Here is a 26,277-nt window from a genome sequence, read left to right as displayed (position 1 = left end):
AAGCAAGTTCAGTCTCAATTCACAAACGTCTGGCATTCACAGTAATAAATGAAAGAAACTGAAGACATTGAGAAAGATTTCTAGTAGAAAAGTTTGTCTAAGAACTGTAACTGTTTCTTTGTTTCACAACATATAACACCACTGAGTCTTTATTAGTTATGGAGGAATGTCTGGCATTTCCTTCTAACTATGAAAAATATATAACCTTAAAATGGGAATGGCCACGCTCCAATAGATGAGCACCAAGTTATTTTAGTCTGGTAATTTAATACTGAAATATGTAAGCTCACTCCTAAGGCTACATTAACAGTTCTGCTTCACAATTCAGGCTAGAAGGGATATATTATATATTCCTTTTTTTAATTTACTGATTTAGCCAGAGAAAATATATTATTTTCAAGATGATGAATAGAAAAATAAATGTATTTGGTCAAACGATACTACTCTAATGAATCACAACCCCTGTTGTATGTGTTTTGTTGAATTACTATTTAGTATGGAGACCCTTGCAACAGAAATTCAATTAATATTGTTTGCAGAGGCAGATTTTAAATGATTATGTGAGTAAATCAATAAAAAACAAAAAACTAGAAAACAGGCACAAATCAAAGACTGCTTGGAAACAATTTAAATATAGAAATATAAACTAATTCAAAAGGCAGACAGGCTTAGGGTGAGAGGGAACACAGACAATAGAAAAAGCAGTCAAAAAACATGTTGGAGAAGACACTCAATAGCACACCATCCACAACATCTAGTACCCTTGAAATCCAGGAGTCCCACAGAGTCCCTTTCCAGTTCCCAGGAATTACAGCAACACCAATGCAGTTTTTATGCAAGCAAAATACAGTGCACTCCTGATAAGAATCACATCCACCCTGATGATTTGATTCTCAAAAGCGGCTGATTCTTAAAAGCGGACCAAACGATTACCGTGGATGAGAATGAAAGCTTTGTTCCCTGCAGTGTAATGGGTTGACCACTAGATGTCACGAGTTCCCGCATGTATGCACAGTAGAGGTCTTCACGGGTCTACCTGGACACGAGGACCCGAGACCGGACCCGTACAGAATGGGTTTTCGGGTGCAAAATTGTCACGCAACACTTTGGTCGGATCCGATTTTGTTTACTCAGTAATACACAAACTGTCGATTACTAGTAAAGAGGCTCTCTTTGGTACTAAATATTATTGTTTAATTCCTGTTGCGTTTTGCAAAACACACATTTTTCATCTCAATTCCATTTGCTCGTGTTAAGTTTGTAATAAAATCACGCATTTACGAGATCGTACTTCAGTTCATTTGATTTTCAGACAATGTATTAGTCTTTGTATTTTTTACACAAACATATTATATATTTAATTTTACAGTCCTCTGTGTAGATTAATGATGGAATAATCACTGTATGTAGTTCCGCCAGATTTCTAGATTGACTGGAAAAATGAAACACCACTACTTTAATACTGTATCTAGTCAGTGCATATTCTAAGCTGGGGAAAGGAAAAGCGTTCCACTGTTTTTTCAGGCCGGGTAGGACCCAGGTCTAATAAATTTTACACCAGGGTTGGGTAAATAATTGTCGGATCGTGGTCGGGTTGATTAATTTGGACCCGTGAAGCTCTCTAATGCACAAGGACCACACAAAGTACTGTTTAGTTAGTTCTCCAACTGAAAGCTAGATTCATTTTGTTTGTTTGTTTTATTAGTGGTTGTTTCCCCATCGCACTGTAAGAAATAAAACCAACACCAGTTTTAAACTGTAAATCAAGACTCCAGCCTGATCACTTACACTGCCCTCGACCAAGTCACATTACAATTAGCAAAGGCGCGGATCGCTGCGTACGTGCCTAATCACGCGAGATGTGATCAAATTCAAATCCAAAAACAGTTTTATTGGCTGTACACGTCAATGCACTTGATCAAGTACCGTATTACACGTAGTCGGTTTGCCTGAAATGGTTCTTATAAGCGGATTGCTTGATTCTTACAAGCAGAGTATTTTACATTGGTTAGTATAGGAATGATTTTGTCCCAGTGGTTTTGATCACTATATGCGGTTGATTCTTATATTTATAAACAGAGTGCACTGTACTTAAAATATACAGACCAGACAGTGGATATTAAAACCGCATTTACTGGGTTTTAATATATTGCTGTGTTGTAGCAATATTCAGAGCAGATTTTTGCAGATTACCTTAAAATCGCACCTCGTTAAAACCGCTCATGTCTGCACCCCATCATTTATTCGGAAAACCCAAACAAACCACTCTTAGTCCCCTGACAGACTATTGGAGACCATTTCTAAAATATACCTTCAGTAAGCTACCAAAACAATTAGTTATTTTACTTAAAGGACCTCAAATTGTGTGTTCATAAAAATAATGGTCCAAGTAGGTCCAACTACCAATGCCCTGTGCCCCTGTCTGCACCCCTTACCTGTTTTGATAGCTGTAGTAAGTGGCATCACGGGGGATGGTGCACAGCTGCTTGCCATAGCAGCATAAAGTCTGCGGTGAGAATTCATACTGTGCAAGACAAAAGGGGGGGAAAAAAATGAACCCAAACATATTAGTAAATAACTACAGCTGAAAATCCAAAAATATAACCATCAGTATCATGATGAAAGTGTTCATGTAAAAATTAAGGACATACAGACATTACTCTGATGCTGTCATTAACTTGTGAAACAACACTGCAGCTAAGTGTCAACACAATTAGATAAGCAGTTCTCTATAGACAGCCTCTATTTCCTTCCCAAGATTCTGATACTTGTGCTAAATAATGACCTTACCAGGTCCAATTAATTGTCAAGGTCAAGCATTACATCACATTTCTTTAACTGTGATGAAAAGGGATTAAATATATCAGTGTTCTTCTATTGTGTGACAACAGTTTTCTCAATCTCCAACCTTCCTTGTACTCACTAGGGGTGTTAAAAAGCATTCTTGCCTTTCACTACCACAACCTGTGTCCATTAAATATTTATCCCCTTCGTACCTTGCGCCCACAGCAGTACCCAAGGGACTGCATGACAGGATCGATCTCCTGCTCAAAAACCTCGGCTAGCTTTGTGCAGTATTTGTAGACGCGAGAGGTTTTGCGGTTGTAAAGCCAGGCATTGTTGAACATCATCCACACGTCGTCCACATACTGCCAGGGCTCCTGGAACTGGCCAGTGTCCAGCTTTCTCTTTATTGTGGACAGGTCCATGGGGGTCTTCACAATATCAAAGTAATCCTGGTCAAGAGGAGAGAGCACTTGGTACATCTTGTAGTTCAAGAAGTATTTCCTTAAAGCCAAACTAGTTAATGATACAACACTAAAATCAAAAGCTGGAGATATTGCACACAAAGCACACAGCCAACAGCCAACTAAGGCAGACTGACTGGTAATTTTAATACTTAAGACAGTGTTTGTCAATTCGCCATTTAAGCAGGTGGTTTTGCAAGTTGAACCTGATGGTTTGACATGAATCATTTTTCTTTTCTCCAAATTAAACCACAAACCACAAACCTCTAACTTCCGTTCCTCTACTGACATTCATGTCAGACTAAGCACTGTACCAACGTGTGAAGAAAATTGAGATTTTACAAATGACTGAAAAGTCAGGCACATCCATTCTAGAATTTTTTTGTTTTTTTTTGTTATTAACTAGACCTGCACAGAAGGGGACAATATGGAACAATGGGTTCTGTATTTAGTATAAAAACTAACAGGATTGTGGGACACTGCAGTTTTAATTCTTTTATAAAATGCATCAAATATTAAGGACAGTCTTGTTTAGTAGAGCAAGTTAACCCCCTTCCCTCAATGCCATGCTGGAGGCTGGTAAGGTACTTACAGGGATTCCAAGGACCTGGGGGTCTACAGGCTGTCTGAAAGGAAGCGACTCCGGATCCTGCCGGTACAAAGCTTCCAGTGTGGGCATCAGTGCCTGCCTTAGCTCCTCAGGTTTGAAAACTGGAGAAAAAGAGAAGAAAACTTACTGCTTTATTGCACCACTACTTCATTGAAACTAAAGCCTCTTTCATACTGGCATGATCTACCCGGGTCAGAACCTACTTGGGCAGGATCTGGTGTCATGCTGGTCGGGTACGTGATTTCACACTGCTTTTAATAAAGCAGGGTTGACCTGGGTGACAGACCCAAGTACATAATGCGCATATCTATGTCCCGGAAGCAGCTTGTTACTGACGCTTCCATCCAAGTTTCTCTGGATTGAACCGTCCGCCCAAATGTTGATTAGAGCAAATGTTTCTACATCCCTGTTGCAATCTGGCTCAGGCTGTGTCACAAATCAACACAAATATGGCTAAACAGAATAAACAGAAACGTTCCTGAAACTTTCACGCAGGCGTGGCTGTTTGTTATTGCATCGTCGCATTTTGTCTTGCTCAACCCGGGTCAAAGCGCGTCAACCCCCATCCTGAGGTGGGTCCGGACCCGGATAAGAGTGCCAGTGTGAAAGGGGCTATAGAGTAGTTACACAGATAAGATGACGCTTGCTCTGCAAACAAATTCTGAATTTAGGCATGTGTCCTCTTACTCTTTCTGCGGGATTGAGAGGGTGAGATTGATTGAGTGGTACCATTGGACCCACTCTCCGCTTCTGCTTTAGGCTCCACCTTCACCTCTGGCTTCTTTTCGTCCACTTCCATTGGTTCCTGCTTCGGCCCCACTCCATCAGTCTCCTCCTTCACCTGAGATGATAGTGGCTTGGGCTCCTCCTCCATCTGCTGGGAAAAAAATAAAATAAAAATCGAAAGTCATTTAACAAAAGCACCCTTACAACACTGTACATTCTGCCAATTAAACCAAATTCAAAAGGTCATTACAGGTGCAGAGCTAGTATGTGAGTGGATGTTATCACTGCTTCCTAACTAAACTTAGCAAATCCCTGTCCGTTGGCATAGAATATACATGATTCTGTAAAATTGCAAAAGATATGAGCTTCACACATTTATGCTAATTAAAGAAATATTTAATGATTAAGTTCAATGTGCTGACGTTCCTGGCCCTACTGCTAACTCATCAAAACTATTAACTTTTAATAAAAGGAGAAGCACCCAAACCCTAAAATAGCTTTGATAATGACATTTGGCTTTCCAATCTCAGTAACTGGGTTTATAACTGTGCTGTATATGCTGCTCACCTCTTGTTTGGGTTCAGTCTGTGCTTCTCTGGACTCAAATTCCTGTGCCTCTTTGATCTCAGTTTTGGTTTCTGATGCAAGCAAGTCTGTCGTAGGCTGCTGGGAATTCACGTCTGTGCTTGCCACAGAGCCTGGGGTGGGGATGCGGTTATCAACGCTGGCTACTGCCTGCGACAACTTAGAAGAATAAGAGAAGGCAGAGAATAAATAATAATAAAAAAACAGATACCTAATGCATCATTTCATTTGTCGTTAGTTAAAACAACTTCAGCGTTGGGATATGGCATTTGTCTGTTTCCATCAACATTACGTGTGTCAGTTAATTCTTCATAAATCACAATTCCAGAGCCAGTGTGGTGGAAACTCATTCCAAATAGATTGTGGAGCTGATGGAAAAGTGGTTCTGTATTGTAGGGATACTCACCGGTGTAGTGGGTGGCTGTGTCTGCACAGAGCCGGGCTGCTGTGGTTGTGTATGAGCTGCAGGCTCTGCCAGAGGCTGGAGAGGGGTCAGTGGCTGCGTGGAGGCCTGTGCGGCACCCAGAACTGGTGGCGCGCTCTGCGCAGGGGCAGCGCTGGGTATAGTGATGGGGGTGGGTGCCTGCCCCCCAGCTGACACCGGAGTGGAAGGCTGGCCCTGCGGTGGCGTCAGGCCCTGGGGTGCTGGGTGCTGCATGGGCTGCATGCCAGTGGTCGTCGTGGATACAGGAGGCGGAGTCTGGCGGAGTGGAGGCTGAGCAGCCGGTGGGCATGGAAGCTGAGCTTTCTGAGGCCCCGGCATGTTCATAGAGAGAGTAGAATTCTGGGTCTGGGTGAGCTACAAGAGGAGCACACCAAAATGATTTGGTAGACAGACACACACATCATTATACCTGTACCCCACACCCACCCCATTAAAATAATTGAGTATGATGCTTCATTATGTAGCTTCCCATACCTGTGTTGCTCCTGTTTGGGGGGCAGGTTGTACCATCCCCACATTATTCACATTCATGGCCCCAGCTGATGCTGGGAACTGGTTCTGGGGTAGGAACTGGTTCTGGTTTGCAGTCTGGCCAACCATGTTGTTAGTGTGGGCTCCTATCATTCCCTGGGCCTGGGGCATTCGGGAGGGTGACATTCCCATCTAAAAAAAGCAAGTAATTCATGTTTTACATATTGTTCTTCAATAAAATACTACTATCATGCTAATTTGGACCATACAAAACACAAACAAAAACACAATTAAATTGGATTAAAAAGGGTTAATTAACCATAATTATTTTCTACCTATACAATATTGTATAGCAGAGCAATAATTCTGTATTAGCTTGTCATTACATTACAACAGGCTCTTGAAATGCATAAGCCATCCCAGTTCATCTCATTTTTTTCAGTATATAGAATGTGTTGATAAAGCATTTCAGCACTACATCATTCTCCAACACATGGTAATACACAAGGCCTAGGGAGATGCTTACTGCTGGAACAGAGCCCATGTTGTTCATTTGCACAGGATGGTTCATTGGGGAAGCAGCACGTGGTCCCATTGGTGTTGGTGACATCTGTACATTCCCCATTGGCATAGGGTTAAATGGATTCATTCCTAGAAGAACATTTACACTGCCAGTTAGCATTTAATGAAGAGAAAATGTATTCACTAACTCAATTATACCTTTGTATGAAATGCCACAATACTGCACGGACCACACGCCAAGCATACCAACACCATTAACAGGATTAGTGTTGGTTTGTCTGATGCAGTACAGTTTTAACAAAGTACATTAAAAAATAAATGTCTTCAATTCATAAAGGAAAATGGAAAAAAGGGAGGGAGCAACAGTAAGAGCTGAGAAACAATGCTTTAAAAGGTGAAGGGATGTTGGCTGAAGGTTTAAGGTTAGGTTTGTGGATTCTCATTACGCACTAATACTTTTGCAAATGTTTTTGTTCCGACAAAATGTATTCTTTTGCAAACACTGAAGCCCAGAAGAGCTTGTTTGGAGCATGAACTACATTTGATGGCTTAATAACCCACCTTAACATTTAAAACACAAGTTTTAAAACCGATTTAAAATAACCTGGGAAATAACTGCATTTCTCTCCAAGAAATAATTTTGTCTGATGAGCAACTATTTTCCAACAAGTTCACAAAGAGATTGTGCTGCAAATTAATTTTTCCGAATTGTAAAGAAATAGAGAGTGACTCATCCCTATGTGGTACATTGAAGATATTGTTTTAAACACATGTGTTTTATGCTATCCTTGGCATTAGCCTGCTTCTAAATCAAGCAAGACAAACCCTTCTTTAAATAAGGATGGAAACCACCAACTCCCCAGGAGATTTGTGATACAAATATAGATTCTAGTCATGCTCCCTTGCATCCAACATCCACACCTCCCATCTAATTCTATTAAGAAAAAGCTATACTTTTGTCTAGACTACAGCAAAGTACTGTAAAAACAATTTGACACCGGCGGCTCAGAAATAGCTGATTTGGGATTCCTAAATGTGCGCTTTTTTAATTCAGTATTCTTGTGGTTTACATTCATGTCCTATAAAAGCACAACTGAACCTAATGGCAATTCTGTTTTGCTTTACAGTTATCATTGGTCACAGACTCTTCCCAACGCGTGGTGATATGTTTGTAAACACAGATGTTTATTTATTTAAAACAGGGGTTCTTCATTGGTAATGGGATGTATTAAAAAAACACATCTAGCTTAAACAGAATAAATTAAGTTTCAGTCAGAGAGCAAACAAATACCTTGAGAGACTTGCATGCGATTCATGATCTGGTTTGGCACATTGGGAATAGGCATAGGTCCATCTAAATTTAAAACAAGAATTAAAACACTGCTGCTCATAACCCACACCTTCACAATACAGTAGTATGATACATAAATGCTCTTTATAGGAACTGCAGGAACTACTAGCAAGCTGGCGTCTAAATGCTATAGAGAGTGACTTGGAGTGCAGGTAATAACCACAAGTACAAGGCACTCACTGGGCGGCCGGACGGTCTGAGCAGAAGGCAATCGAGGCTGTTGGTTGCCAGGGGCAGCCATTGGTGCCGGATTACTCAGAATGCTCTGTTTCTGGAGCCGTGACCGTCTTTTCTCTTCCAGTTCCTTCTGTATCTTATAGATCTTCTCTGCCAACAAGTGGTAATACTCATCCTGGAATAAAGTGCAACACAAGACAAGAATCGATCAGTGGAGTGTAAAATTCTAAACAGCAATACTGTTTGTGAGACTGAGAATTGTACATTTATTTTCACTTTTTTGTTTCAGTAATTATAGTATCATGACACATTGTTAAATCACTGCAATCGAATATTTTTATGTAAATTAAATTTGAAACAAATAAATGAAAAATAATGTAAATTCCAGAAGTCAATTTTAAATGAACCTGTATACACAAATGATACAAAAACATTAATCTATTAAACAAAGATTTACAGCCTTATCTAAAACTAATCCAACTCAACTCCCCCAGCTTGTTTGGGCCCAGAGAATAATGCAATAAAATATGGTTGATGCAGAAAGCAAGTTTAAAAACGTGAATGTGCTACAGCAAACACCTTAGGGTGAGAGAGTGTCCAGCACCAAGATATCTGAGATTAAAAATGAACATCTGAGCACAATACCCATGTCAAGTTAAACATTTGAATGTATTGTACAAGTAGAATCTGAACACACTGCTGCTCACAGAGCACCTAATGTGTGATTGGACCCATTAAATAAAAGGTAAGAAGTCATACCACAGAAGAAACAGTTTCATTCACATACCCTGCTATTTGCAGATTCATACATGTCTCCTTCAACCTTGCGTGCATAGGCCACTAAGTTTTCCATTCGTCTGTCCTTCAGAGCAGCAGGGTCCGGTGTGGGGAATATGGCTTGGACACTTGAGGGGGGATGAGAAATACACATTTCACTAAAACACCTCTGACTAAATGCCACATACACTGCCACACCCCCACTCCCTCAGTTGTAACCACTAGGTCACACTGCCTCCCAGTTCTTAAGTCCAACTGCTACACTAAGACTGTCTCCCACCCTCATTTCTGTCCCCTGTACACTTACAGTTTGTGCACCAAGTGATTGCGCAGGTCCTGAGTGACGTGTTCGTGCCAGGCTTTCCGTACCCCCGTGGCAGAGAGGGGGGCTGCAGTGGGAAGGTTTGCCATGTTGCCCACACTTGTGCCATCAGGTAACAACTGACTGCAAGACAGAATTTTTTTTATTTTATTTTACATATTAAGAAGCTACTCCTGTAAACGTTCAGGAAACAATAGCAACAGGAATGAGAAGTAATTTTAAAATTTCTACCATTAACAAATCCTTTTTGCCTTAATACTCTCAAATTTGGTACCACTGAAAGTACACCACAGGCAGCATTGGGCTTAATTCAGTGCCAGGAGCCCTCTATCTGGTCACAGTGATGAATCTGATAACACAATGAAATCTATAGCTCCTCCCCTCTGCACGCCTTCACTTACTTTGAGGTACCAAGAGTGGAAGGAAGAGCAGAGTCAGACAGGAGATTGGTCTGCTGATCAGGAGCAGAGACTCCCATTCCTCCTCCTAGGTTCATCTGGTTAGTGCCTGGGGGAGGGAAAAAAAAAAAAAAAGGCACAGCATGGTGAGTTGTAATGTTCTCAAACACACACATGCACGCTGTCCCAGGTGGAGAACAGAGTATACTCCTACAGCGTAGGCTTGTTTTCATTCACAGACTGAATAGTTATGTTAAGGTAATAGGAACAGAGATTTCCCATTCCAATCCTGGCTGCAGTAGTAAGGACATTTATAAATGCAGCATACATGCTTGACACTTATTCCAGTTAACAAAAATGTATCTCCCTGTCGGAGTTACTGTGCACGCAAAGGAAGGTGAATGAAGGAGTTACCTAGTGTGTTGCTGGATCTCATCTGCTGGTGGGGCTGTGCTGTCTGCTGACCAGGTACCTGAGGCTGTGTCTGTGGCTGGTTACCATAGGGCAGCCCCAGGGCAGCGTAGGCTCGCTGCATGGAGCTGGGGTCGATGGAATTAGTGCTGTTGATAGTGGGCGTGCTCTGCTGGCCAGTACCTACTGTGCTGATGGAGTTCAGTAAGCCTGTACTGGGAGCTCCCAAAAGAGCTGCAAGACACAGAAAATCAACCAGGATTTAGGCATGATGTAAACTGTAGAACCTTTAAGGATTTTAAGACAGAAAATATATTTGTTGGTTAAGCAGACAAACTTTCTGCTTCTGCCATTATTAGTGAATTAAATATTTACTACTTGATTTTCATCTTTAACTTTACAATACACAAAAAAAATCCCAACCCAGCTTTTAAGATGATATTTAACTCTCCATACCTAATTATGCTACAATCCGAGACATGCAATTGAAGGCCCATATTTAACAGTTCAGGCAAACTGTGGGAGTGGCTGAACGACGGCAAATGCAGAGCAGTATATTATCAACTGCAGGGAGCAAGCACCAAGCTTGTGTTTGTGTGCGCATGCAGGGATTGAAGCATTAGCCAATGAGACACAGCCACTTGAAGAAAAGAGCTCCACCCCTCCCTCCCTCTCAATTTCCAGCCTTACAGGAATCCATCTCCTGCAGTCTTCATGCTTATACACAGCAAAGCTTCAGTGCAACACCTATTTATATTCATACTGCAGATGGCGCCACATAGGTACGATCTAGCACAGCAGGTGATTTTATTTGATTCAGTTTGTCTCATTTAGTAACAAAGTAGAGTTAAATACTTCAGACCTAGGTGTCATGCTAAACTCAAGTCGACTACTGTTATAATTATGTTTATCATGGATTTTCCAGTATTTATACAATTGAATATATAAAAAAAAAAGCACCAACACGTACTCAAACCTAAATAAGGTTAAAAGGGGGTTTCCACCAAAGACAATTTGCTTTGATGTGCGTGGAAATCATTAACTAAAAGCTGCAAAACTTCCTTTGGATGGACATCCGTGTGTTAAATTAATATTTCGTTTCCCAACAAGCCCCCAAAACGAGTGCAATAGTCCAAGCACTGCATTTATATCCTGTACACTACCCATGAAATAAGTGGGAAGACAGAAGTCAGGCTCAACATGCAAGACCAACCCAAGAGGATGTCAGGGTACTGCATTCAATGTAGAGGGGTAGAAATCAGTAGTAGCAGTATGGAAAGCGTTCACTTACGCTGCTGGTTTCTCTTGTCACTGGCGTTTTTCAGGGGGAGACAGACAGGACAGTCATGTCGAGTGCAGTTCTTCCAGTGAGAGATGATTTGTCGTGAAGATGCACAATGAGCAACTGGAAAATTGAATAGAAAAACACTGATTTCCATTTAGTGTAGAAGGGCTACTTTTTGGGTTAATAAGATCCCAACTAATGAGCTTTATACCTTTAGCACACAAAAAGGAGTCAAGATTTTCAGTCACTGAGATCTCAATTGAATACTTCTTTCACATTTTGAATTTCACAAAATAAAACTGCCGGTCAGTTAAACACATATAAAATAGAGCTTCTGATTTTCAGTGTTTTATCCCGACGTTTCTTCTCTCCTTTAAAAATCCAATTGGTACCTGTTAAGCCATTCCTGCATCTCGATCACAACTGAGAATAGTAAAATTGATTTAATTTACATTTTTCTTCTGCGAAACAACTAAGTGGGCTTTTAAATCGTAAGTCTTGCTTTTTCATTTACAAGCAGAAGCAACTCATCTCTATTAAATGTAAATAGCTATGTATAATGATTGTAATACAGTGTGTCCAGCACAAAATACTTTATTTTTCATGATAGCTTTAATAAAGATTAGTCACTTAACATGTTGGAATCTCATTTGTACGTTCTGCTTGTAAATAAAAAATGAAGGCTTGGATTATTTAAAAGCCCATTAGTCATTTCACAGAAAAAATAAATAAATTTGATAAATGTTACTATTAACTAGTGCTGTGACAAATATCTGAAAGAATATTTTTTTGAAGTATTCGGATTCAAAAATCAGATGTTCATATTCGCTAGAAAATGACAAATACCTTGCACTTATTTACCACCTCACCAGAAGTTGCACAACAGTTTCAAAAATGGCAAATTAGAGAGCTGTGTGTGATGTGAGATTAATATATATAAATTTATATATATATAAAAAACACAGGATCAACACAGCAGCTCTTGAGCCTCCATTTAAAAGTTTTATACAGCAAAAAGTAAACCAGATTACGCGCGCACGCATAAGGAAGGCCATCGGGGTCAGAAATGTGCTGTGCTGCTTTTGAGCAAGTCAGAATCTCATGGGACAGAAAAAAGGCAAGCATGTCTTTCTGAAATGCCTTGCTTAAACAGTGCCCAACTTGCTGAAAATGTACTGATTTTTATATAGATTTTTTATAAGATAGTTTTTGTTGTGACTTATGTGGAATGTAATAAATGCGTTATAGTCTAACGTCTTGCTGTAAAATAAAAGGCACACAGCAGGGGCCACACCCCTCTGTCCCTGTTGCTAGGCTGTGTCTGCCTGCATCCTGAGCAATATTATGGCTTGTATTACTTTCTGAAAACGAACAAATATCCGAATTAATATTTAAATTATGAGCGAATATCCGAACATGAAAATCCTGTGTTCGTCCCAACACTACTATTAACACATTTCTCAGCTGTGACTGAATGGTTTAACAAATATCAATTGAATTCTTGGAGTAGAAAAGTCAGGGTAAAACACCAAAAATCAGAAGCCCTACATAGAACCAAAAAGTAACCAACTAAAACAACAAGATATTTAAATTTTACACAAGTTCATAATGTTGAACAAGAATTTCACACTTCTGTCCCAGTTTGACTTTTCAGACCTCCAGCTATAGAAATCTTACCCAAGCTGCGTAAACTTGTTGAATAGCAAGCGTCTTACTAGCCGACAGTGTTAACCCTTTGCGGTCCATTGTCGGACTGGGTCCAACATTGCAATTATTCCTCACAGGTCCTTTGTCGGACTGGGTCCAACATCGTTATAGCAACGCAATAAACGGGTGTTTAGTCGTTTTTTCTCCGGAAAAAGCCGAGAAAACCATTCAATTGCCGAGTGGGAGCGACAGGAGCCGAGACAAGTCGGAAAAAAAAAAAAAAGGCGTATCTCATGAATAGTCATACATGGTATCAGGTATCAGATATTGGGGCAGTCATAGTAAACAACCTGGCCGAGTGCGTCAGCGCACAGAGACTATCATGGACATTTGCAGAGCTTTTTTCAGATGTTATAGTAATAAAATAATGACTTGGATCGCATTATTGAGGAGTTTGGTGATAAAACGAGTGATCCGGAGATGATCGATCGGTATGTACGACTATTATTATTATTATTATTATTATTTATTTCTTACATAGGTAAACGCTATAGCAAACGAAAGGGTGGGGCGGGGCTGGAGATGCCTAGTGAATGCTTTGTTGATATGCAGGGCCATTTAAACCCGTTTGACTGTGAAAAAAAATACTTTTAAACAGCGCGTATAAAATTAACTGCGCGTGTGAAAATTAATTAGACCTGGCGTGCCTGACGCGCACTTAATAAATGGACTGCAAAGGGTTAACAAATGCAAAGACAACATGTTGAGAATACAGGAAATACAAATAGAGTGAATTAAAAAATGAACTGATTATCAATTATGTAAAGATTTTTTTGATCAGCAAATTCAATATTACATTAGGTAAAATGATGGCTCTAATTTAAAGGATTTATAGCTAGTAGCTTCAAAACAACAATTTCTCAAAATTACCCAACAAACAGCACCATTTTCTAGCGAGGTGTTTATTTTTTTTGCCATATTGTCTGTGAAAGCAGTATTGGAGGTCTAGCCCTGCTGTGTGGCAATCAAAGTGCAGTTTGAGGTTCATATTAAACTTCCAGTATATTAAGAAAGAAAGATGGTACACGACCCAGGCAATCAGGGATTCCCAAACTTTCTTGGCACAAGGCCCCCCATGACATTAGGTATCCTGATTGAGGACCCCCACCCAATGAAATCAACATTAGTGGAGTACCTTCCCTTCACTACAAACAATATCTATGAAAGAATTACATTTTTTTTTTTTTTTTTTTTTTTTTAAATAAATTATGGTCAGTGTCATTTCTTGCTCCATAATTACTGTGCTCACACTGTGACTGCAAATGGAAATATGCCTGCCTGTAAAGGTACGGTTTCTTTTATTTATGTAGGGGCAAGAGTATTAATTTTAAAGTGCATTAATATAGTTGCTTATTTTGTTCTCCTTACAATCACCCCCTTTTGCTATATAATGGTTCATGCTGTTAGTGCGGGCATGAGCGGAGTGAATGTTACATTTGAAATAACCCCAAGCTCCTGACAGCAGCCATGTGTAAATGAATTCATCTCCTGGTCTGGGGCACACTGCTTTGTCAGGACCCCAGGTTGGAAACCCCCACAGAAAATGACAAAGAAAAAAATCATAACTATAATGAATCCAATAAAGATCTTCTTTCAGTGGTGTTTTTGCTCAAATCTTACCCTGGCAGGATTTTCCAGCCTGACAGTGCGTCATGTGGTTGAGGACGTTCTTCATGGTCCTGCAGTGTGGTAGGGCACACTGGCGCACCTCCCCATTGGCCTGTTCGCGGCGCTGACACTTGTGGGCATGGAGCAGTAGAACCAGCTGCTGCTGTATCAGTTTGCGCTTCTCAGGGTCAGCGGTGGGGCCTGTGGAGACCCCCTGAGTCGGGACCATCCCCACCGACGGCACCTGCTGCTGGGGTTGCTGCTGCATTTGAGAATGAAACAAGAATTTTTATTTAGTTTTAAAACATCGATATTTTTTGGAACTACGGTCCAGGACACTAGTTTTGGAACTACTGATAGACTTCAAAAAAATCTTTAAAACCAATTTATGTTTAAAGTTCTTGAAGCTGATAAATTTAGAAATGCAAATGTCTGTCTCACCAAGTTTGGCACGCTGGTAACTGCAGCTCCCTTCAGGTCACTGGGAAAGGGTGGCAGGCTATTGGAGAGGCCGACCTTGTTCTGTAACTGGGGGTTCACACCAGCGGCTCCCAGTTGTTGCGCAGCACTTTGACCATATGGCTGTCCGAAAGGGCTGCCGTTTCCAGGCAAACCCATCTGAAAACACACGAGATGCATCAACTGCTGCTTGAGCCGGAAGTCATTCCTGCTCAATCCAAATGCATTTGGACATTCCTTATTTTATACAAGTAGTGATGCAACAATAATATATAGCAGGGATCATGATATACATCTCACAATATGTATCACGGTGTATGCTATAATCCTAATGGGTTACTTTGTGTTAAGTGTGTCAATTGGTTAAAAAAAGCAAAACAATGATGTATATTCGTGTTCAAAAAACATCTGGGGTATTACAAGTAGCTCTAATACAATGTTATTAGCAAGGAAGTATCAATTCAGCAAAACACAATGAATTTACACACTTCTATTAACCAGTCACCACTATTTTACAGGTCTGGGTTTATCAGTTACAGCACTGTACTACAGTGCACTCAACACATTAAAGTAATTTTGTGTATTGAAAGCAAACTTCCACTTAATATGCAATACCTGTACCATTATTGCTCAAAGATTATGGAGAAAATTCATTGTAGTTTACTGTTAAATAGAAAAGTAAATATTAAATAAATATTTAAGCAAAAATATTAACCTTAAACAAAACGTTTGGGTAGGAGAAAAGCTCCAAGTGTAAAGGGAAGGTCAGATTACACCACCAGCACCCATACATTACTACTACAGAAGCACATGCTTCAGTCCCTTGCATTGACAGAGATCCAACAGATTTGAGAAAGCCAAGTTCTGGGCAGTGATAAACCACCACAGCCAAGCTGCTACCATCCCACACACACGCGCACACACACACACACAAACAGCATTCAACAAAAAACACTTGAAAGCCAGAGGAGGGCGGCAAGGGGAAATGTTTTATTCAAATGGCCTGGTCGAGCACTCTCCACCGCACGCACTGTCCACTTAATGTGATTTGTAGCATCTTTTCCTTACTGGCATGCAAATTGCATTGCTGTGCAGCTAGAGCAATGAACACACAGTTACAAGCCTACTACCTGAATGAAATGCATTCTCTTTGCCTGCCAGTAGTGACAAGATGTCAATTGAACAAACAGTGCATCATGATTCAGTCTGAAATTCTTGAAGGCAGAAGAAACACAAGCCTTATTGAACACTTGCATCTTTTACCTGATCAAGGAAACCAACTTACACTTAATTGGAATTATTTAAATCCTGTCATACAGCTAAAAAAAACACATACAAAAGGTGAAACAATAACATTTACAAAAGCAAATCAAGTGAATTTGACAATTATTACTCTAGATCAGAATATACATTTTCTAGTTGTGATTCTTTACAGTACAGAAACTAGCTACACTTCCACTTGAACATGCACTGAAGTTCAGACCTGCCTTCTTTCTTAAGACATCAATCAACACAATCTTGATTCTACCATAAACCTGAATGAAGTCACTCTCCCGTAAAGCTCTGGTGAAAGTGGAGGTCACTGTGAGGGCAGCTTGAACAGTCATTGACTAGCACTCTGCAGGCCCCCTGGCTGAATACTTACACTCTCAAAAACACTCATCACATGAATCACATCCACCAGTATTCACTACTAACCACAACGAGAACACATCACAAGGTTGTTTGGACTGTGGCAGGTGTGTTCCAAAGGCCTGCAAGCCTGCAAGCCTGCGAGACAAACGGCTCACTCTCTCTTTACAGCATCTGCCATAGGACTGGATGCATTGCTGGAATTTCACATCTCAGGCCTTGTTTAATTGTACAGCAGTATATAAAAAACAAATAGTTCTCTTTAGCTTTCATAGGATTGTCAAAGTTATGAAATGAATAGCCCTGTGGTCTCTGCACCCCCACCTCCCATATCTACTATGGATAACTTAAGTTGTCCAATGACTAGTTTACATCGTTTTACTGCAACTTTCAATTGGGAATGTTCTGTGGAAGGACCAAGACACTGCAGTCAAATACTGAGACTCACAGGCGATAAAGACTTGGAAGATTCAACGGATTTTATGAACAGCAATAGAGCCAGATTCTGTAGACGACCAAGTATGGTCAAAAACATTAGACTTCGCAGACAACCTGAAAACAATGTTAAAGAAGATTCTGTGACTGACATGTGAAGCTTGGCATTGCCTCACGTAGCAAAAGTTGTGTTTTGTTTTTATTAATTGGGAACTATTGATCCCACATGGAATGCAAAACCAAAAGGGATATAAAAAGGGGACCATAGAGGCATCCCAGATATAACCAGCACCAAAGAGAAGCGTCAAAAAGAGCACTCACCTTGGCAATGGATCCAGCTTGCTGTGCATTCATCCCTGTGTGTCCTCCCAGTTGAGAAGGGCCCTGGCTCAAAGTCTCAGCCAGTACGCTGCCTGCTCCTCCCTGCATACCCGGATTAGTGTACTGCATGCCAGCTGCCCCTCTGCCACGACCCACAGACCCCAGGGAGCCGTTCATCACCTGCACTGCCTGGGGGTTCTGGTTCAGAAGCCCACGGGCCTGGGTGTTGCTATGCAGGGCTTGATTGAAGCCCATCCCGGTCTGGGTGGTAGAACCAGCAGAGGTGCTGCCAACCATGCTAACCTGTTTCTGGGAGTTGAGAGTCTGGGAGGGGGCTGTGGTGGAGCCACTGGACACCTGCATCCCCTGACCCAGGGGGCTCTTGCCCATGACACCCAGGTTGGCAAGGCCCCCTGCAATACTCTGCTGGCCCCCCATCCCAGTCTGGGGGCTGCTGGAGTTGACGCCGAAGCTGGAACCATTCCCAGTACGCAGGAGCTCAGAGAGCTGCTTGTGTTTGGAAGCAGCATCCTGGATCATGTTACCTACTCCAACTCCTCCCCCGCTATTAGGCAGCATGCTTAGCATGTGCAGATCACCTCCATTAGGGATCAACTCATCAGGAAGGTCATTCTCAAGATCAAACAGGGATCCAAAATCTAAAAAAGGTAGAGAATAAATAAATAACTTAAAATCCTGTCAGATTACACACTACTGTAACACCTCTAAATAAAAACATACAATACTGATCAAATTTGTTACAGACAAAACCTCAGTCATGGCTACAGAGTCTGGAATGGATGTTCATTCTGAATGATTTTAGAGTAAACTGGATGAAAGACGTTCAAATTGTTATAGTAAAATTGGCCTGGGATACCCCAGTTAATGGGACAACTGTGCAAGAGAACTCTATTTATATCTCAGAAGCTTTGTGGTCTGAGTTGGCGCAAAAAAAAAAAAAGTTACAATACAGTAAAACCAAGTCATAAAATACCTTTCAAGGGTCCATCAAGTTGTCTTCACAAGACCAGTTTATTTACACTTTCTTTTGACTATTTGTTTACATCTACAGCCTATTCTTTTAAAAACCTTCACTATAATCACCACTGGTTGGTTGTTAGTTTGTCAGAATCTGCCATCAGAAGGTTATCTGCACAGCCGGAAGAATTCAACTGAGCATCTCAACAGCGGGGTCTCCAGTGAAGCTGTTGGAATCCGCATGACTAAGATTAATTAACTTGACTGAACTCTTGAGAGTTCAACCACAGACAACAGAAGCCTCAACAGACAACCTCACTGCCAAGACGATAGCGCTGCAAAACCATGCTTCCTTTTACAAATCCAGCAGCAGCACTAGCAGCAGGCATGTTGCAGGAAGTGTTTCACAGCGTGTGTTACTCTCTCCCTCACTTTCTACAAGTTCATTTCAATGAATGGCTGAGACAGCAAGATTATTGCCAAGTCTTCTGTTAGCACACACAACCGATGCCCCAATCCTGGAAGATTGCCCATTGCAAGCCATTGTTTTGGTTTCAGCACGCCACAGTCCCAGCTAATTCCGGGACTTGAAAGCCTCTCAGTTTGATGTTTAGTTCCTGCAAATGCTAAAAATAACTCAAACAACGGGAAACAGTAGCTAAACACAATTTAAGTACAATTTGAAATCTGTTCATGCTACAAAAAAATACTATACATATAACAAAGATCAGTCAAACTGCAGTGCAAAATAGTTTTCACAAGACAGTAAAATTCACTTAATTCCCCAAAAATTAAGATTACCACCTTCCAATATACTATCACTAACAAACTGGGGTGAGTGAGTGAATCTAATTTCTAAATGTATACTTTGTGCCGTTTAAAGCAGTAGAAACCTAACAGGTCTATGAGGATTCAAACAGTTATCAAAATAACATTTACATAGTGACTACATCAGTGTTTCTCAAACTGGGGGCCCCGAACCAAAAGGGTGTCACAATCACAAAAAATACTGACATAACCTTAAGATCCTTAGCATAGCATTACAGTGCATATACACTTAATCCTTAACAGTAAATGGTGTAATATGAAACCAGATCTCCCGCTGTGTTTACTAAGTGTCCAGATGCTTGTTTGCATGTGTATATAGTTGTGTAGAAAGTGCTAGCGCCGGTCAAAAAAATTTAAATTGATTTTTGTGTTTCACACTTTCTCAATTTGCCACAATCCTTGGACAATGTTACGATAATTGCCACAATCGTTGGCAAACACTCGTTTGTTTGCAATCACTTCCAGCTCCCAGAACTGCATTCTGTTGTCTATGAAAGGTAAGACACACATTTTTCAAACAGCACATTTCTTAAATGTCTACATACCTCTTAAGAGACTTTGAAAGTCAAACTTAAACAGGCATTATTTACAAATCATTCTCTGTCGATCTGGCGCTTTATTGGTGCACTCTTGTGTTCATGCTGTAGTAGGCATGGTATGGTATCCAGTCCAATTATTTCGAGGAATCAGACGAGAAACATGGTATGTAAATAATTATGCCAAACAAAAATTGCAGTACCACTAAAGCACAAGTTCAATGCGTCATCATTTGAAATGAAAACATTCTGAAATTACTGTGGATGGAGTTACTGAATGCAGTAAAAAGCAAACATCCATAATAAACAGAACTCTAGGTGGCGACTGCAAATACTTATAACACGACTCTAAAAGGGCGTTTTTTTTCTTCAGTATTAATTCAGAGAATGGATAAGTGTAAATGAATTGTGTTTAGGCTTTAATTTACCAGTTCATTTTTACAAAAATAATTTGTTAAAAATTCCTTGATATCTATGTCATTTGTCAACAGATGGGGATATTTATAAAAAAAAATTGGATTTCCCGTTTGTGGCACCAATCCGTTAAAAGCAGAGTTAATATAAAAATGTATTGGAATCTGTGCATTTGATAGATTCTGTAACATATATAAGCTGTTTTTTTTTTTTAAATAAATAAATAAATAAATAAATAAATAAATAAATAAATGTTTAGTTTATTCACTTTGTGCCCAAAGGGCCAGCACAGGTACATTTCAGTAGCGCAGTACAAATACAGAGAGATACATTTACGAAGATAAAAATAATAATGCTTTTAAAAAGACCAAATTCCCATTGGGCTTTTTTTATTTTTAGATTCTATTGATTTTTTTTTACTTTGTAGTTAAGTCTTTGTGATGTTAAAACATTATTTGCTTATTTAGGTGTTCTTTGCTTGGAAAATACTAAACCAGGGCTATCAGTATACATCAGAATGTAATATAAAAGAGTGTGTATGTAGATATGGTTTAAACTCCCAACACCTGCATAGCATTTAAACGTTCATAATAATGTACCAAAAGCATATCCCTAGACGGTACCGACACTATGCAAGTTTTCGATGCTTCGCTCCATTTCTGATGGCAAAATTAAATCTTAATTCACACAACCATCTTGAAGCAGACACACACAAATTACAGGCTTGTTGATTTAAACACTTCCGCCTCTGTGTGTCTGATATGTTATGGTTTCATTTCAGTTTTTTTTTTATTTTACAGTTGAGATGTTTGGTTGAAATAAGTGCATTTTAATATAATATAATTGATATATTCCTGAAAACTGTTGCTACCCCCCAACCCCCACACTTTTAAAAAGGCTCCGGCGGCATTGACAGCAGGAGTAATGATTATGTGTGCTGGCTTTATTTAGCGTTCCTATGTAGTATGTACAGTAATTTCATATGATATCGCACTGCAGGGTGGGTCCATTACAGCTTGAAACATTTCCAAAGAGGGTGCCCAGCAAAACAAGTTTGTGAACCCCTGGACAATATGAACACTTAGTTTGTATATGAATTCAATTAGATTTCTACTCTAATGTGCTTATTTCTTATAAATCTGCTGGACCATAACATGGTCCCAATCTTCCAAATCTTCTATATTTTCAATATCACTCTGAACTGAATGACAGCAATGCAGCGACTCAAAACAAAACATTCTTCAAAAGCCCCACATCGAAAAAACAGCCAGACAACAGCCCACGGTTACACATGCTAAGCACTACATCATGTTGTCATGAATCCCAAGCCAAAATGTAACACAAAAACCACTGCCCCGCTAGAGCCCTCTCTATTTTGACTTGCTACAGAAAAAGAAAATCACTGGAAATGTGGTCGGATAACACACTACTAGAGATTTTGGAGAGGCTCTCTGCTTCCTGCTGAAGTGTCGGGTTTCAATCAATTATCGGGGCAGAGGTCTTTGCAGGATAGCGCACACATGCTGGGACAGCCTTTACACAGCCGGCACACTTCAACTGTATCACTGCAAGTACAAAAGCTCTGTTTTGCTGTTTCACAGCTTTAGTGTCTTTTGTATCCAACTGTTTTGTGGATCGTTGGTGCAGCAGGGCAGTCTAATGATTGAAAAATGCAAGAGCTTGTGTAGTTTCAGTATCAAAAAACTGTTCACAGATATGTTGTCTAAGTCTACAAGTTCATTTAAAAAGGGGTGGATTAATGACAATTTACAAAGAAGCACCTTTTTCAATATCATTAACCATTATCATACTGTATTCGAAACCAGTATTATCCATTGAGATGATTCAAGGGTGTCATGGAATCAAGATATGCTCATCCTAATATGCTTTTTATATATCCTAGTCCATGCTCTCCATATTTCAGAACAGAAGATGAAGCTGTTTATTATTGAATATTGGGACGTCTACCTTTTTGGAAGAAAAAGGTCACCCTAACAAGAAAGGACCACAACAGTTCAGACAGCAAGCTTAAGAGAAATCCTTACAAGCAAAGCAATCAAATTACATCAGATTGCATAACAAAGGAACAATTCCTCCTCCTGTCCTTGAGAGCTGTTGGCAGATCACCAATGATATGATTACATCACTTTTTGTAGATTTTTTTTCCCCCCCTGAAACAATGAAATCTGAGAGTGCTCAAGGCAGAAATTGCTTCATGTGGTTTTCATTGACCAATCTTCCTCAGTTTGCCATGTACAGGCAACAAATCACATTGCAGACATTTGATTTCACCAGATAAAACTTGGCTTTGGAGAGCAGCACGTTTCTAAACTATTAAAAGGTTTTGTTTCTCTTTTAGTAAATGGGTATGGTACATTTCAACCATTAAGGTCCTCCAAGTTCTCAACCAGACATCCTGAAGACATACACAGCTCTAGAAATTAAAGCATCTACTTTTAAAGTTAGTTTTCAACAACAGAAACATGTGCAGATCATAAAAGCAGATCACCCCCAATGTGACAGTAATGATTTATTGGAAGCTGCCCAGGTGTGTAGCTTGCTGATCAGTCAGAATATGAATGCAGGTTGACTATTGGCTTGACAAGTCAAAAGTAAAAAAGCTCATCCAACTGACACGGTTGCTCTCTTTTGTAAATTAAATTTCACAGAGTGATTTAGTTAATTCTATAACTGGAAGTTCCTATTCCCGAAACCACCATGAAAAATCCACACCTGCAGGTCCTGCCTGTCCTCAAGTCAAATCTGTGCCCTGGTTACAGCCTAGCAATCTGGAATGCTGTCCTCCGAAGCGTGTGCCATCAGCCGCCCGCTTCTTTACACACTGCGAACTCACCATGCAGCAGCCTCAGAGCTACAGCGTCGGAGGACAACGCAGCTCTGGGCAGCTTACAGGCAAGCCCACAGGCGCCCGGCCAGACTACAGGGGTCGGTGGTGCGCGGTGAGCCGAGGACACCCTGGCCGACCTAACCCTCCCTCCCCCCGGGCTACGCTCGGCCAATTGAGCACCGCCCCCAGAAGCTCCCGTCCACGGTCGTCTGCGGAATAGCCTGGACTCGAACTCACGACGTCCAGGCTATAGAGCGCATCCTGCACTCTAGCGAGTGCTTTTACTGGATGCGCCACTCGGGAGCCCCAAAATAGCTTTTTTTACAATAGATTTTTTCGCTACATGCTCAGCACCGATAAAAAAAAAAAAAGAGATACGCAGGGTTAGTTTCGAAATAACCCTTGTTTAGAACATTTTATTCCATAAATAATTTGTGTTTTTTTGTTTTTAGTTAAACTGCTAGAAACTTATCTGTTTTTCAAAATTTCGAAATAATTGGTTCAAGTACATTTAAATGCACTGTCAAAATACATCAGATAGACATTGTAGCGATCCATGCACTTGTGTTTCTGTACTGTATTCCCTGTCTGTTTGCATGCTGCGTGTTATTCCCTTCCCGCTGTATTCTGCCATTGCTTGTTTACCTTTTGCGTGTGTATTCCTGTACCATAGACAATAGTTGCAGCCGCATTGGCTTTTATAAATTTATTGTATTAATTGAAATTTAAAATAATTGTTTAACAGTGCTGCTTGCATCAATTAAAGCAATAAAAATAAATAGTGTAATATCTAATAACCAGTAAACAAAACATCTTAGTGTTGCATACGGTGTAGTACAATTACATTACATTTCCAGCTGTAAAAATACATTAATTTTGCTTTGTTAATCAGAACCACACACATACTTTACAAGTGTACCACTGCGGTGCACTGACACATAGAACAAGTTACAGTATGTTTTGTACGTTCACGTTCCTGCTCTATCAGTTCGTTTTTCTTTCGACATATTTAAGTTTGTCTTTCTTTCATCTCCAGTCACGTACTGCTAAACTAAACTTTTTTTTCTTTGATTAATCCTAACCTAACATTACTTGACAGCTAAGACGTTTCCCAGTCACACACAATCCAATACAGGTCTCCACAGTATCTGCTGATTCCGACCACACAGGTCTCCTCACGGCTGTACGCAGCCCTCACTACGGGGTTTCCCCTGCCTTTATGCAGGACCAGCGGGCTTGCCTGCAAGCTGCCCGAGAGCTGCGTTGTCCTCTGACGCTGTAGCTCTAGGGTGGCTGCATGGCGAGTCCGCAGCGTGAAAAAAAGCGGTTGGCTGATGGCACACTCTTCGGAGGACAGCATGTGTTCGTCTTCGCCCTCCCGAGTCAGCGCAGGGGTGTTAGCGGTGAGCTGAGGCTAAAAATAATTGGACATATCAAATTTAAGCAGGTTTAGTCTGAATGTTGGCAAATCAATGGAGGGTGGGAATAAGGAAATTCATAGACTGACAGCTAGTGTTAACAGAGAAGCAGTACAGGTGTGACGTTTTTTTGTAGTCTGAACGCTACACGGTATTGAGAGTAACAAATTAAAACTTTTAATTAGAACAATGGTTTTGTGTTAGATCCTGAAAAAAATCGGGAGGTTGACAGTTAAGTTTGTGTGAGCCATAATAACTGTGGCTGTAGTAATCCCATTGTGGCACAGGTACAGTAGTTTAATATTAGACACAACGGCCCATACGTCGCTCCCCCCTTTTAAGGGGCCCTGCAAAAATGGCTCGAAAATCTACTTATACAACGTGTTTTACGGTAAAACGAAAAATTATCAAAGTAAACATAGAATGACATTTTTAAATTGGGAGGTTTATACAAAAAACACTAAATACTTTAAATAAATACTTCCGTTTTCCTTCAGACCGCAAGCTTTGACTAGCACTTGCGCAAAACATATAATTTGGAGTTAATTAAAATTGTGATGGAAGAGAAGAGACGTGTGTTTCTAAAATGCCTGAACCACGCATAACAATTAAACAACACTGCAATGAGGGGATGTCTGCAGCTGACTGACAAAATAGCGATGTGCAGATTTTGTAACTGTCAGTTGGAATGGAAGTCGAAAGATACCGTCATTAACCATTACCTGTTTATTCCTTTTGGGGGAAAATATGGCTTGTTTTCTTCTGTTTTGCATTAGTATGCTAATTCTTTGTTTTATTTCCAGTGGTGCAAACTTTGCACTGGAGCAAATGCTGTTTTGGTTTTGAATGGATTTGAATGAATGAATCTGCTTTGCTTAGTGTTTAAACACTGAGAAACTCCAAGCTTGTATACTGGAACCCTGCTTCAGTGCAACGGGATTGAAATACAATACTATCGGTTTATTTAATGGGTAGCTGTATGTGCAATTATTATGCCAGCCTCACAATTGTAGAGCAGTATAAATATATATTTTGTATTTTATCTTATTGTATTTTTATAGAGGGCTTGGGCAGTATTTACTGTAAACAGGCAGTACGTTACCGTTACTGCCGCTAATGAGAAATTATGGTAATAATTATTTTTCTGTGTTAGGTCTGTCTGTCAATGTTAAAATAAATAAATAAATAAATAAATAAATAAAAATAAAAAAGCAGATAATGTTTAATAAAAAAATATGTATATAGTTAAAACATGATGTATACTTTGTTTTTATTTATATACATCTATTTGAGTTATTTTACTAATGTGTACCTGTAATAACACAAAAATAAATGCAGATGAAACGAAATTTGTGAATGAAAAATTATAAAAAAAATAAGAACAATTTCATGGGGCTCTACCAATTATGTTTACAATGGTCAGGCTTACAGAACAAAAAAAATAAATAAAAAAAACAAAACAGACAAGTAAACTAGTTTGGTTGTAATGCAACATCATAAACTGCAAATTGTAAAAACAATGTACAAAAATGAACACACACCACACGCATTCACATTAAACTGTACCCTTATGTACCAGTTATATAGCCCAGTACAAGGATAAGCTAAAAAGCTAGTCATTTTTAAAAGCCGGTTTAGTAAGCTGCCTTAGTACCCTCTCACCATCTCAATTGTACCAGTGCTTGCATCATCTTGTACTTGCACTGAACTGCTTCATACCTTACCGTATTCTACTACTGCTATTAATTATAACTATTTCCTGTAT

At 40.0% G+C, this 26,277-nt stretch overlaps 1 protein-coding gene across 5 annotated transcripts in view; it reads right to left on the bottom strand.

The window, feature by feature from the left end:
- Positions 1-26,277, bottom strand: part of LOC117417994 (CREB-binding protein-like) — a 54,358-nt gene that overhangs the window by 15,365 nt on the left and 12,716 nt on the right. For 2 of the 5 annotated variants that reach the window (XM_059035621.1, XM_034030470.3), the window contains exons 2-19: positions 17,491-18,149; positions 15,085-15,261; positions 14,656-14,905; positions 11,335-11,448; positions 10,047-10,277; positions 9,636-9,741; positions 9,220-9,357; positions 8,923-9,040; positions 8,139-8,310; positions 7,899-7,961; positions 6,612-6,736; positions 6,089-6,277; positions 5,576-5,968; positions 5,152-5,328; positions 4,546-4,735; positions 3,841-3,959; positions 2,997-3,236; positions 2,436-2,524 (exon numbers count right to left, since the gene is read on the bottom strand). In XM_059035621.1, the coding sequence (XP_058891604.1) occupies positions 2,436-2,524; positions 2,997-3,236; positions 3,841-3,959; positions 4,546-4,735; positions 5,152-5,328; positions 5,576-5,968; positions 6,089-6,277; positions 6,612-6,736; positions 7,899-7,961; positions 8,139-8,310; positions 8,923-9,040; positions 9,220-9,357; positions 9,636-9,741; positions 10,047-10,277; positions 11,335-11,448; positions 14,656-14,905; positions 15,085-15,261; positions 17,491-18,078 (3,479 nt within the window). In that variant the 5' untranslated portion in view covers positions 18,079-18,149. The remainder of the gene's footprint in view (positions 1-2,435; positions 2,525-2,996; positions 3,237-3,840; positions 3,960-4,545; positions 4,736-5,151; positions 5,329-5,575; positions 5,969-6,088; positions 6,278-6,611; positions 6,737-7,898; positions 7,962-8,138; positions 8,311-8,922; positions 9,041-9,219; positions 9,358-9,635; positions 9,742-10,046; positions 10,278-11,334; positions 11,449-14,655; positions 14,906-15,084; positions 15,262-17,490; positions 18,150-26,277) is intronic. The other 3 variants (XM_034030473.3, XM_034030471.3, XM_034030472.3) reach the window with 3 other exon arrangements.

The sequence above is a fragment of the Acipenser ruthenus genome, chromosome 13 (assembly GCF_902713425.1).
Source record: "Acipenser ruthenus chromosome 13, fAciRut3.2 maternal haplotype, whole genome shotgun sequence".
Lineage (NCBI taxonomy): Eukaryota > Metazoa > Chordata > Actinopteri > Acipenseriformes > Acipenseridae > Acipenser > Acipenser ruthenus.
Note: the sequence above shows the minus strand (reverse complement) of the source record. Positions and strands in the feature narration are given on the sequence as shown.